We start from the raw sequence: 12,324 nt of genomic DNA on the forward strand, positions 1-12,324 counted from the left end.
TGTCAGCCATGTTGATGAGTCACGGCCATTGCTTGGCCAAATGTGCTCTCTGTGAAATCCTGAGAGAATGTTTTCTCTCCATGTGACTCTCCTTAGGCACACTGTACATCATCGATCACCTTCCTCTTTGGTCCCATAATCTCCTTGATTAAACATTTTGGTAGTAAAAAGCTGTTTAAGGGGCCGGGGATATGGCTCGGTAGAATAAGCACTTGCCTGGCAAGCACAAGGGCCTGAGTTCAAAACCCCAGTTCCACCAAAAAAAAAAAAAAAAAAAGTTGTTTAAAAATGAAAATGTCGGGGCCGGGGAGATGGCTCAGTGGAATAAGTGCTTCCCTGGCAAGCACACGAACCTGAATTCAATCCCTGGTTCCACCAAAAAAGAAAATGTCCATTGGCTCATGTGTAGAGAGGAAAAGTCTACAAAGGATGGTCTAGATGTTGGCTATCCCTCCAGAAAGACATTTAAGGAATGCCACCCTTCAGGTTGGGACTATGGATGGAATATCTTTCTGTTTAAAGGGAAGAAAAGCAGGAAAGGGGCCTAAGTGTAGTTTTCTGAAGGCTTATTCAAATTCCTATCTGATGAATTCCTTTTCCTTTGTGAATAGTAAGTCCAGGACAGCAACTGAGCAAGTGAAGATAACCTCATTTTGAGGAAAGTGCAGGTGGATTAAAATCTTTGTGTAGAGGAGCCTAAGATTCATGAACTTTGTTCACTGAGAGTAGGCACAGGGTGATTGTTTGTGGAATATGTGGCTTATTTCAGCTACTGCTAGTGCTGATTGTGAATTTAGTCAACTTTACGAGACTTGGGCCAGTAGTGTGATCAGTCACTTACTGGAAGATGTTTGTGGAAAGGTAAGACAGCATTGCTACCAAATAGAAAGGACTGAAGGAAACAAACACATGTCTGGACCTGAGCTTCTCCTCACATGTTGGTTGGTTGCTTGGGAAAAAATAAATAGGGGGAAATACAGAGGGATCTATGTGGACAGATAAATAAATGCAGAAAGGGTGACGGAGTTGAAACATGACAGGCTGCATGCAGGAAGGATGGGAGGAGGTGTGTGACCCCAGAGGTAGAGGTGTCCCAGTGATGACACTCTAGGATGTGGCAGTGTGTGAACTAGAATGGCAGGAAAAAAGCCCAAAGGTGGGACCACTGAAGAATATAGAGGCCAGATTATTGGCAACTCTGTCATCATAGTTGCTGGGTCCTTCCACAGTTCCTCACATCTGCTTCTTGCTCATGGACTCTCTCATGTATTGTCTTTTCCAGAATCCCAGAAAGTCTGCTTTCTAACTACACTGCCAAGCTTAAGGTACTGCAAAGTCAATGGCATGAATCTGGAGAACAGTGATGGTACAAGGAGGCGGCTCTCGTGGACATATACTTTTGTTTTTATTTTGATACCCAACATTCAGTATTTTGTGGAAAAACTATCTCAAGAACCTTCTGGGAGATTCAAACCATTGCTTAGTCCCTGTATGTACAAAGAGAGGTCCTGTTGTGGTTTAGATCTAAAATTACCCCCCAAACCCTCATATGTTTATAAGGTGATTTGACCACAGAATACTATGTTCATTGGTAGATTCATGGGCTCAGTAGCTGAAGGTACTTTCAGGAGGTGGGGTCTGGTTGGATGTGAGCCATGACCTGGAAAGTATGTTTTTTGTCCCTTCTCGTGCAGCTTCCTGGCTGCCATGGGCTGAGCAACTTCGCTCTGCCATGCCCTTCTACCACCCATTTTATGTATTTAATTATTTTTTTCTGAATTTTAGACAAGGGTCTATAGGGTGTTTAGGGTCTTACCACTAGATCAGACTCATAGTGATTCTCCTATTTACAGCCTCCCAAGTGCTGGGATTACAGGTGTGTGCCACCACACCCAGTCTCAATAGCTGTCTCAGTGTGCCACAGGGGTGTGGCTGGCATAGCAGGCCCAGGGATTGAACCCCCAGCTTCTGCACCTGCTTACAGGTGCTTTAATCTGCTGAGCTATTTGGCTGGCCCCCACCATCCATTTTGACTGTGGAGCAAGCCAGCTTTAGAATGAACCCAATGAACAACCTGAGCCAAATAAGTTTCCCCTCCTTTAGCTTGTGGGTGTCAGATATTATTCCAGCAATGGAAAAGAGACTAATATAATTGCCTTCCATAAAGACCACAGTTGGGGGGTCAGGGAGATGGTTCAGTGGAATAAGCGCTTCCCTGGCAAGCATAAGGGCCTGAGTTCAACCCTGGTTCTGGAAAAAAAAAAAAAAAAAAAAAAAAAAAAAAAAACCACAACACAGTTTCTACAGTAGATGTGTGCAAAGTCTTGGCCAGACAGTGGTTGGCATAGGCCATGTGGAGAAGTAGCAGGGCAGTACAGGGCCGTGAAATATGGATGATGGGACACACACTTCTGCTTCTCAGCAGGATCATTCTTTCCCTCTCCGTGTTTTCTTGTTTTCCTATCCACTTTAGGACATCTTTTTCTTACTCTCAGGTTTATTTTACCTTGAGAGTAAAATATTGCCTCCACTGACACTGGGTGAAACTGTCAGCCCATGCAACCAAAAGAAACAATCAGGGTAGAAAAACCACTTTCTTTAGGTGATTTTCTAGTGGGTAAATCTCAATGGCAAGGTGAAACAAAGTATGTTTATGAAACATGAGCACACACCTCACAGGAGCTTCTGCAGAGCATCTACATGGCTGTGAGACCCAAACAACCCCCAACAGGAAAATCCCCCAAACACTGAGCAAGATCACCCTCCTGTATTAGCTCTGGTCATTGGCAAATGTCTCTGAAAATACATAATCCACTTTATTCTCAAAACCTTACCTGTCTCAGACCCTGTTTTCCTCACCACAGTGAATGAAGAGGAAGGTGCGGATGGCCACACATCATAGACATTAAGCCAGGGGTAGGAAGTGTTGCCACTTCCTCACACTTCAGGGGCAGCAGGTTCTTCTGGGTACATATGATGCCTATTCATCAAGAGTTCCAGGAACTTAGCCAGGGTTTATAGAAACCAAAGGGGCAACTGGGGGCACCATACTTATCCCTTACTACCCTAAGCTCCACCCTAAGTCACCTGAAACCTGTGCCCTCCACATAGTATATGCAAAGATATCACTTTATTAGGATATTTATTTATTGGGGACTATTCATATTTTCAACACAAAATGAATTATTTTGGGGGAATAAAATGTCCTTCCTGCGAATTCTAGTGAAGGACTTTTTCAAATCTTGTGGCAGTTTTCTGGTCTTTGGTGTTCTGGATTAACCCAGTTCTCCCTCTACCTGGGCCCCTCCTCTGTACTGAGGATTCAGAGGAGCTGCTCTCGATGGGGCTTTCTTGGCCTGTGTGCTTCACACTAGGAAAAATCCATTGGAAAAAATGTTTCATCTTATCTCTGAAGAGCTCTTCAGGATGGGGCTGTCCTCTTGGTGACACAGGTGGGGAGAACTTGCCCCCACGAGCCTTTTCTAGCACCCGGTCTTGGTCAGGGCAACTTCTGCGGTGGTATATGTCCATTCCGGCATCCCCTCCACCAAAGTCTCGTGCTTTGAGTATCAAAGGACACTCTCGCTCAGCTTCTGGAGAAAATTTCTGGTCTTGATGCTTGTGTAAGACTTGCTTAGGGACCCAGGGCTTGTGCCTCTGCTCCAGGTGGGATGTTGTAATGTCCAAGCAGGCATGCATCACCCGGGAAGCCACCACATTCCCACGGGAGGCACTGTGGTCATGATGGAATAAGGTCCGGTTTTGCAAGTTCTTGGAGGCAGGGAATGCATTCGCAGGAAGGCCCTGAGGCTGGCTCTTCTTCCTGCTCTCTATTTTAAACCTCAGCTCATTAAGCAGCTGATTTTTAAGTTTTGATGATTTCACATCTTGGGGAACGGCTGTTCTTGGTAGAGGCCTTTTAGTGATCAGGGGAGTTTCTGTCTTACTTGTCTTCACAGCTTTCCTCAGATTGGCCCCTGATTTGCTAGTTATTGAGATGTTACTTGTCTGTGACTGAAGAAACTTGAGCTTCTTTGCGTTAAAAGTGTCCCTGGACTCGTCACACATGGGCAGATACTCTAACTGCATTGTTACATGGCTCTGAAGCCTCTCTTTGGCACTACAGGAACTGATTCTCATGTCACTCACATCAGATGCTGCCCCTGCCTGCCCTATTGGTGGCTCTGGGTGGCATCTCTTGTCTTGTAGGGTCTGCTTCTGGTCCACCATGTCTGTGCTGCTGTGCCGGGGGAGCATAGAGACCTGTGGGCCATCCTCCCCTGTCTGCATGTTCTCTGCCAGCTTATGGTCAGTGTAAGTCTGGGGTGACTGCCTCCTGGTCCCCAGTCCTGCCATGCCCACTTGTGAGGTAGCAGGGTGAGGAAGACCCACATCCAAATTTGTTTCCACTTCGTGTGCTTCAGAAGCATGAGAGCTTCTTCTAAGGGTCTTACAGACCCCCATCTTAGAATTCAAGTCAGAAAGGCAGGTGCCTGATGAGGGAGATTCAGAATGAGAAAGAGCCGGGTACCGGTCCTCCTTTATGTTGGAGATTTCTATGGATTCCTGGACTTTGTGGGGAAGGCCCCACATCATTCTCCTACGAAAAGTTGTAATATGCTCTTCCATCATCTGTTGTTTGCTGGAACTAAGGAAGGAAATATCTTGGGAGGTGTCCAGATGGCTACCCTTACTCAGCAGTGGTGCTTCACCTCTGCCCTTTATGTGACTGGAGGATTTCTGAGGTAAGGGAAGTGTCAGGTTGACGGAATGCCATGATTTATTCACAGCATCAGGGATCTGGCCCTCATGGATTTCCTCAAACTTCTTACTTAAGTGTACTTTCAGGGTTTTCTCAAGCTGTTTCTGGTTTACCCTCATACTCGAGACCCCTGAGTTTTTCTCTGCTTGACTTTCCAGGGCTTTCTCTGAGTAAGAGCCCTGAGCATCATGTGTGATCGTGTCCTGGGCACTCAGATTTTGGGGGCCACTCACTAGACTGTGACCCTGGTTCTTCCCCACTGCCTCCTCTAAAGGTAGCGTTTCTGAGTTTGTCTCATGCATGGTTTCAAACTGACTCAAGTCCTTGCTGCTCTGACCCTTATACAAAGAGATCCAGGAGAGCCCATAACTTTCCTTTGTCACAGAGGCCTGAGGGACCACACTCCGTGGCTGCATCATTGACAGTGATTCAAGAACTCTTCGGGGCAGGCCCCAGCGGTGCTGAACAAGCCTCTTACGAAGGTGGTGCTCTAGCTTCTTCCGCAGCTCACTGCTGCAGGGGAAGTCTCCAGGCAGGATGGAAACTGGCATATGAGCCTTGGAGGCCTGGCTGATCAGGGAAAGCTTGGGAGCCGGAGGACAGAAGTCCTCCCGAGATCTTCGGACCACAGAGGGTAAGCCCCACACACTCTCCTGTACTTTCTGCAGTACGTTAACTTCCAGCTGTTCAATTTCAGCTGGTGTAAGGGATTGTATCTCACCCTGGGAACCGTGAAAATACACCCCACAGCTTCTAGGCTGGCATTCAGGAGAAGGTAGCAGGCATGGAGGTAGGGACAGACATTGGGCCTGGATCTTCACAGGAAGGGTATTGGGGGAGTGAGATTGGGGCAGAGTTTGAGGCAAGGGTTGAGGTTGTGTGTGGGGCAAAGGTGGAGGTGAAGGATGTGGTGGGTTTGGATATTCACAGGCTTTTGAGGTGCTGGAGATGGTATTAAAACAAATAAAGATTGAAGAACAATCACCTGAGGCAGGCACAATGGGGTTCAGTGACTCACTGTGTAGAGACGGAAGACCCCAGAAGAACTGTCTGTGTTTTTGTTCTAAATGATCCTCCAAGCTCTGAGCACCTAGGGGCTTCACTTGTGTGGGTAGCCCCTCTGGTTTACCTTCACTGCTCCAAATAGGAAGGGAACATGCAGAGTCCTGTTGACCAGCAGCTGACTCTGATCTTTTCTGTGAAATTTTCACTGGGGAATCTGGCTGATGTTGCCTTAGAAAAGATTCTGTTTGTTTTCCCTTTCCTTTCCCCAGCAGCAAATCACCTCTCTTTTTAATTTGCCTTTCCAGGAGGGCCCAGCTGTCAGGCCTAAGAATCTTAAGGTTTCCAGGCTCTACAAGGTAGATTTCCGTCTGTCCCTGAAGAGAGACTTCCATGGTATGAAGGTGGTTAGTGGAGAACCCACCAGGACTGTAACTAACTGGTGAAGTGCTTCTTGGTTGAAGACCAGGTTTTGCCTTCTGAGTGTGACATAGCAGGGAGCAGGGAGAGGCCAGTGACTCTGGTGGAAAACAGTCCACTGGGGATTTGGAATCTAAGGGAGAAGGATGCTCCACTTGCTGAAAGTCACCCAGCAGCACAGGTGATGGTGAGTCCACTAAACAGGTGATCAGGCTAGGTGAGAGAATAGAGGGTGGAGGTAGAGAAGGCTCGGGCGCATGGGCTGGGACTGAGTGTCCTGGCAGGACTGCTGAGCTGGTGTAGGTCTGTGTGCTGGATGAGTCAGAATCTGTGGAAGTCAAGTTGGTCACAGCATAAGCAGCATCTTCCAGGGGTGCCTGAGAGAGCATTCGACTGACCTTAGCTGTTGTGGTGTTACACACATCACAGAAGGGATCTGGACACAGCAGTTGTCGGAAGTGGGTTGTATCAGGAAGCTGGCCCAGGGGGCTGCAGGAGATAGAAAGTATGAGGTATAGCCAGGAACAGTAGTGCAAGGGAAGGAAGGCCTACTGTCCTGAGTGTGGGGGGCAGGAGACCTGACACTTCCACTTCCTTTATACTACCACACAGGCATAATGTCACAAAGCACAGCCCATGACATCACAGAGCACAACCCCATGATGTCACACAGTATTCCATAGCTTCTCTCCAAGCCTTCATGCACATATTTGTTGCTGTGGCAACCTTGACCAGCACCAACTCCATGGGAAGCATAGGACACATAGGGAAAGGAACTAGGAACTAGGAACTAGGCTGGGCACCTTTTCAGAAGTGAATGCAGCTTCCTCCCCTCCTGTCTTTCTCTCAGGCTTGCTCTCCAACCTGGAAAATCAGGAAACCATGTGACATCTAGTGAAGGTTGAACCATAGGGGTCTTATAGCAGTCCCTGCAGAAGAACAATTAGGGTGTTAAAGTAGGAAAGTCAAGTAATCAGTAGACAATGCCTAATGGCTGAAGATAGCACTGAGGATCCAGGTGTGCATGTGCTTCCTCCAATGTAATGCTTGAAATGCAATGTGAGGATGGAAGTCAGGTGCAACTTTACCTCAGCAGAGTGTGAGTGTGCAGGAAAAAAAGTGCTCCACACACTTCAGGAGATGGAAGGTGTGGCTCCTAAGCACCCCACAGTTGTTCCTGGAGGACTCACAGGACAGGCCTGTTTGGTAGCAGCTCCCATCGGCTGCCAAGTCTGTTACTGCATCATGTCCAGGTGAGCAGAGCAGGGCTCTGAGAGGTGTCTCAGGTCTCACACCTTCCTAGGCCTCTCCTCTGAGGCCTCTGTTACCTGACAGACCAGGTTTGACTACTACTATCTCCAGAGCTCGTGGACCTGGAACCCCATGGAAAGAACTGGATGGCTCATGCTTTTTTTCTTTTTTTTTCAGTTCATCTTTTAAATATTGTCCACTTTTATCCATTCTGGTTCCTTTTTTAAAAAATAAATTTATTGAGAAACAAATATCAATGAGACAGTTTCACAATCAATTACTGGCACATTTTCAATAATTAATACATTGCATATTGTTGTCTTAGTGGGTTATTCATTGTACAAGATGCAGACATGATATCCTGTCTCAAACACTATTATAACAAACCTCTCTATTCATTGAATGAAGAGAATGGAGCTATATATCTATCCTATTTTGAGTACACAGATACAAAAAGGTTGTTCATTTCTCTCCCATTTTTTTGGTTAGTTGTCAAAGATGGGCATTGCATTGTCATTTAAATATTGTACGTGCACAAATTCAGCAGAATCTGACAATATAGTCCAGTAGTCCATAATGGTAGTGGGTTTTCCATAAGGCTGGCAATGTCAGAAGTTGTTGACTTGAGCTTTTCACAGCTCAGCATATTAATGTGGCTTTACTTTTTATACTTCATTTTCATACTTTTCTGCTGGATGGTTAAGATCAAGATAAAGCAAGACCTATATAACAAGAAATGTAACTTTTGTATCTGATAAGGTCAGTTAAATTCCCTCAGGATTTACCCTGAAACCCTGTACCTCAGTTTGTAGGTCCTTTGTCAGTATCAGCCCTGTGGATAAGTCATGGCCATTGCTTGACCAATTTTCTCTCTGTAAAAGCCTGAGAGAAAGTTTTCTCTCCATGTGACTCTCCTTAGGAACAATCTACATCATAGATCACATTTCTCTGTAGCTCTATAATCTCCTTGATCAGAAAATTTGGGACATAACTGAGTTATATAATGTTACAGTATAGGTTCTTCTGTGTCGAGTCTTCACTGAACTTGAAAGGCTAGGGCCAAAATGTTGGCTGTCCTTGTAGACCTTTTTCTCTGGTTTTTGGTCTGCAAACTTAGGTTATTAACCCTCCAGAAGAGAGAAGCTTATTATTACCCTACAACATATGCAGTTGGGTTTAACCTATCTATCTGTCTGATCAAACATCTTAGGCATAACATGGAACAGGTATTTTCCATAAAGTATTGATATGTTAAACTTTAAGTCCCTGCAGAATATGAAGACAAAAATTTTTAAAATAAAAAATTGAAAAAATATAAACAATTACATAATTTTTCACATAAATTAAGAAATCTAACCATATACATCATTGTAGAGGAGTGTCCTGTGACTTTTTTTTCCTGTCTCTTATTTTCATTTATTGCCCTTTTTTTAAACAAATATTTACTTGAGAGACAGCCAAATCTTGGAAACAACCAAGATACCCATCACCTGAGGAATGGATGAAAAAGATGTGGTATGTTTATACAATGGAGTATTACTCAGCTATAAAGAATGATAAACTCAAAGCCTTCATATTTAAGTGGATGCCACTTGAAGAAATACTCATAAGTGAAATAAGCCAGACCCACATGTGTAAATATCATATAGTCTCCCTAGTATAAGAACTCAAAAGAAGAAATACAAATAGGTATAACACAATTAAAAGGAAAGTGACAACTTGAGGATTGGACAATGAGGAGAGGGCAAGGGGAAATGCCAGGAAACATGACAGGGGCAATGCCATACATTTATACACACAAGATGGGTAAGGCAAGGACCCTGAGAATCTGCAGCATGTTTTTGAAACTAGCAGTTAATTGGTAGGATTCTCACCCTGACTAACTATATATGCTGATACCTGTGAACTAAACAGCTGCACAGAAGATAGCAATGTGTAAAGGTAGGGTCGTGCTTGGAATGCCTGCCATTCTGGTCTTCTAAATACATACTGCTTGTCATGACATACCAATTACTGGCATACTATCTCTCAAGGAGGGCTCCTCCTGAAGGAGCCAAGGTCAGAGAAGAAGCATACCTTTAAGTGTTGTACTTCTCCTCCTTCTCCTGCTTCTGTGCTGTAGCTGAGAACCAAAAGAAAAGAATGAACTGGGACTCATTTATCTCATCCTCCCTAGTGGCTCAGATATTCTTTAATCATTTAAGTCTCTCATGTTAATTAAGAGTCCTAAAATTATTTGACTCTTTTTACTCATTTGTTCATTTTACTGATTTTTAAAAATGATCAGTTATTTTCTGTTTTTCTATCTTTGAAAAACTTTAGGGGCAGCAAGATAGCTAAGTGGACTAAGCACCTGCTTAAGCAAGCACTAGTTCTAGGGTTTAATTCCCAGCACTACATGCCTCACCAGCTCTGCCCCCAGCTGCACTGAGCTGGCCACCAAGACTGGGCATGGTGGTGCACGTCTGTAATCCCAGCACTGGGGAGACTGAAAACAGGAGAATCATGAGTCTAAGCTGCATAGTGAGTCCCTGTACCAGATACATAAATAAAAAAAGAAAATGTAAGGAGGAGGTATCTTTGAAAAACTCAAAGGAGGATTTTGTCTGAGAGATCAACACTTGATTTCTCAGTCAGAATCCTCTGTTCCTGGAGGGAATAGCAACTAAGATAAGCATGCTCCTTGAGAGGAACCTTGTGTCCTGGGGAGAGATCTCAGGATCTAGGCTCCATTCAGAGGCGCTCCAAAGTCAGTGTTGCTCTCCTGATCAACCCCGTAAAAAGCCAAGCTTGTGGAAGGAGCTGGGACAAGGGAGTGGGACTGACAGTCAAGCACTGGGACAGACTGTTCTGCTGCAGAGAACGCATAATCTGTAACTGAGCCAATCAGGACCAGGGAATCATTGCTGGGGATCTTAGCCTGGAACCCTCTGCCACTCCCAGAGAGGTAGTGTGTGAGGTCTGGAAGGAAACATTAGTCCTCCCGCCTCTGCTCCCCCGGCCTGGCCTCTTCTGCTATTGAGAGCTCTCTGTCTTCTCAGACTTCTCACCTCAGTTATCTCCTGAGTCAACAGAACTCACGAATGGGAGGAAAAGAATGGGGAACAACAGCAAGGAATATCCCGGGGACTGAACTGTGCTTCCTTACCTTTGGGATATCACTTCTGTCCCAGAAGGTTGGTAAAAATGGTTTCAGCCACAGATAACAGAGGAGCAGGAGCAGCAACACCGCAGCATTCAGAAGGGTGCCGCTGGGGTCTAGAGCTAAGAGCGATGAGCCACAGCTCAGCCATGGCTCCATATAGCTATTCAAGAACGTGCAGCACTCTCTCCATTGTATGAATAGCAAGGCTGCCTGAGGCGCTGAGTTCTGGGGGTACAGGAGCTTGACTATACACCCTTGCCTGCATCACAGAGCATGGGAGTGTCACAATGGGGGTCTGAGTGTGGGGAAGGGAACACCCAAGAAGAGGGAGCTCGCTGCCCCTCCTCCACCCGCCAGCGCAGCAGACCCTGCCTGCCCCATTCTTCCATTTGTCAGCTTTGATAGTCCCTCAAATCATGTGCATGCTTACCTCTGGGAAGTGTTCTTTTTGTTCCATCTGTGACTCAGTTTTTACCTGAGTTCCCCTTTACGTTTTTGATATGGGAAAATGTAACTCCCAATCTGTTCAGATGTCAGATGTACCAAATTCATGGTTACATAGCACCAGGGAATGAAGTCATGAAGGAAAGGAGGAATTTAGGAGAGTTTACTGGAAATAAGGAGGAGAAAAATCACTCCTGGATTACAGGGGGTAAGGAAGGGACCGGGGCCTCATTCAGGCCCATTGGGGGTAATTTACAGTGTGGCAGAATTTTCAAGAAACTGGAGACACCAGGAGAGATTTTAAGGAGGATTTTAATGGTGCATCATCCCAGCTACTAGATATGTTCAACCTAGGCTGGGGAGAGGTCCTATTTTATGCAATTTGTGATATCAAGCAAGTAGAGATACATAAAGTGAAACAAAGTCAGTCAGTTATCCTAGCAGCGAACCCTATCTTGGCCTTAAAAGAAAACACATCCTTTGTTATGGTTTGTGTCTAGTTGTCCCCCCAAAGCCTCATGCATTCATGGGGCAGGGACTTCTAGAGTTTGTGATTAACTCGTGATCCAATAGAATTATGGGTGAGCCAAGCCTGGGATTATGGATCTTAGTACTGCTGGGATTATAGGTGTAAGTATTTCCCACAGGTATTTGTCCCAGCAATGAGAAAAGAGTAACTGAGACAGAATTTCAGGATGTTAGGATGCTGCAGAGCTTGTTTATAGCCCCAATTTTTAGCTTTATGGGTATTGGTTCCAGGCCCTCTAAAGGAGCAGGTTCCCATGACAGAACTGCCTGAAGTGTTTCACTTATCAGTGAGGAAAGCACAGGACCTGGTGAGAAAGTGAAAGCCCACATTCCTGATAGGAGGGGGGTAGGGTTGCCCAAGAAGTTGCTCTCCAGAGCTGGGAAGATTTTACTAAGAAAACGGCTAGGTTTCCAAGTTCTGCTTTAAAACAGCAATATTGCAATGTGGGTACAACATGGGTCAAAGGACAATCAACCTACAAGATTACAAGTATAGTCACTTAGCTAATATTGATCCACTAGAAAAGTGAGACACATAGTAAGGGTACAGTACCTGGAATGAACACAAGTATTTCAAAAAAGGGCTGGTTCCAGATGCTCTGGTCACCCACCTGGGCACCTAATGCCTGTCTGGGCTCACTGGACCAGATGGTGCTAATTACAGTACAATCTCAAGCTGTTCTTTATCTCTAGGCGGGCTTGCATGCAACTTCCTCAAGAGCCAGATCTCTCTCTCTCTCTCTCTCTCTCTCTCTCTCTCTCTCTCTCTCTC

The 12,324-nt window shown here is 45.4% G+C and overlaps 1 protein-coding gene across 1 annotated transcript; it reads right to left on the reverse strand.

The window, feature by feature from the left end:
- Positions 1 to 3,165: 3,165 nt before the first annotated feature.
- LOC101566991 (putative spermatogenesis-associated protein 31D3) lies at positions 3,166 to 10,779 on the reverse strand. The gene is made up of 4 exons (XM_023722959.1): positions 10,584 to 10,779; positions 9,512 to 9,557; positions 6,988 to 7,048; positions 3,166 to 6,673 (listed from the first exon to the last, which is right to left on the reverse strand). Exons 1-4 carry the CDS (start codon positions 10,734 to 10,736, stop codon positions 3,220 to 3,222), a joined length of 3,714 nt encoding a protein of 1,237 aa, XP_023578727.1. The 5' UTR covers positions 10,737 to 10,779; the 3' UTR covers positions 3,166 to 3,219.
- Positions 10,780 to 12,324: the final 1,545 nt, after the last annotated feature.

Source organism: Octodon degus, unplaced genomic scaffold (assembly GCF_000260255.1).
Source record: "Octodon degus isolate 3935 unplaced genomic scaffold, OctDeg1.0 scaffold00095, whole genome shotgun sequence".
Classification (NCBI taxonomy): domain Eukaryota; kingdom Metazoa; phylum Chordata; class Mammalia; order Rodentia; family Octodontidae; genus Octodon; species Octodon degus.

Bases quoted from the DNA above. Each gene is read 5' to 3' on its own strand.
- LOC101566991 (XM_023722959.1), bottom strand. From the start codon at position 10,736: ATGGAGCCATGGCTGAGCTGTGGCTCATCGCTCTTAGCTCTAGACCCC. The intron at 9,558-10,583 runs GTAAGGAAGCAC...TTTGGTTCTCAG, and splicing joins ACAGAAGTGATATCCCAAAG to CTACAGCACAGAAGCAGGAG. The intron at 7,049-9,511 runs GTATGCTTCTTC...CTGATTTTCCAG, and splicing joins GAGAAGTACAACACTTAAAG to GTTGGAGAGCAAGCCTGAGA.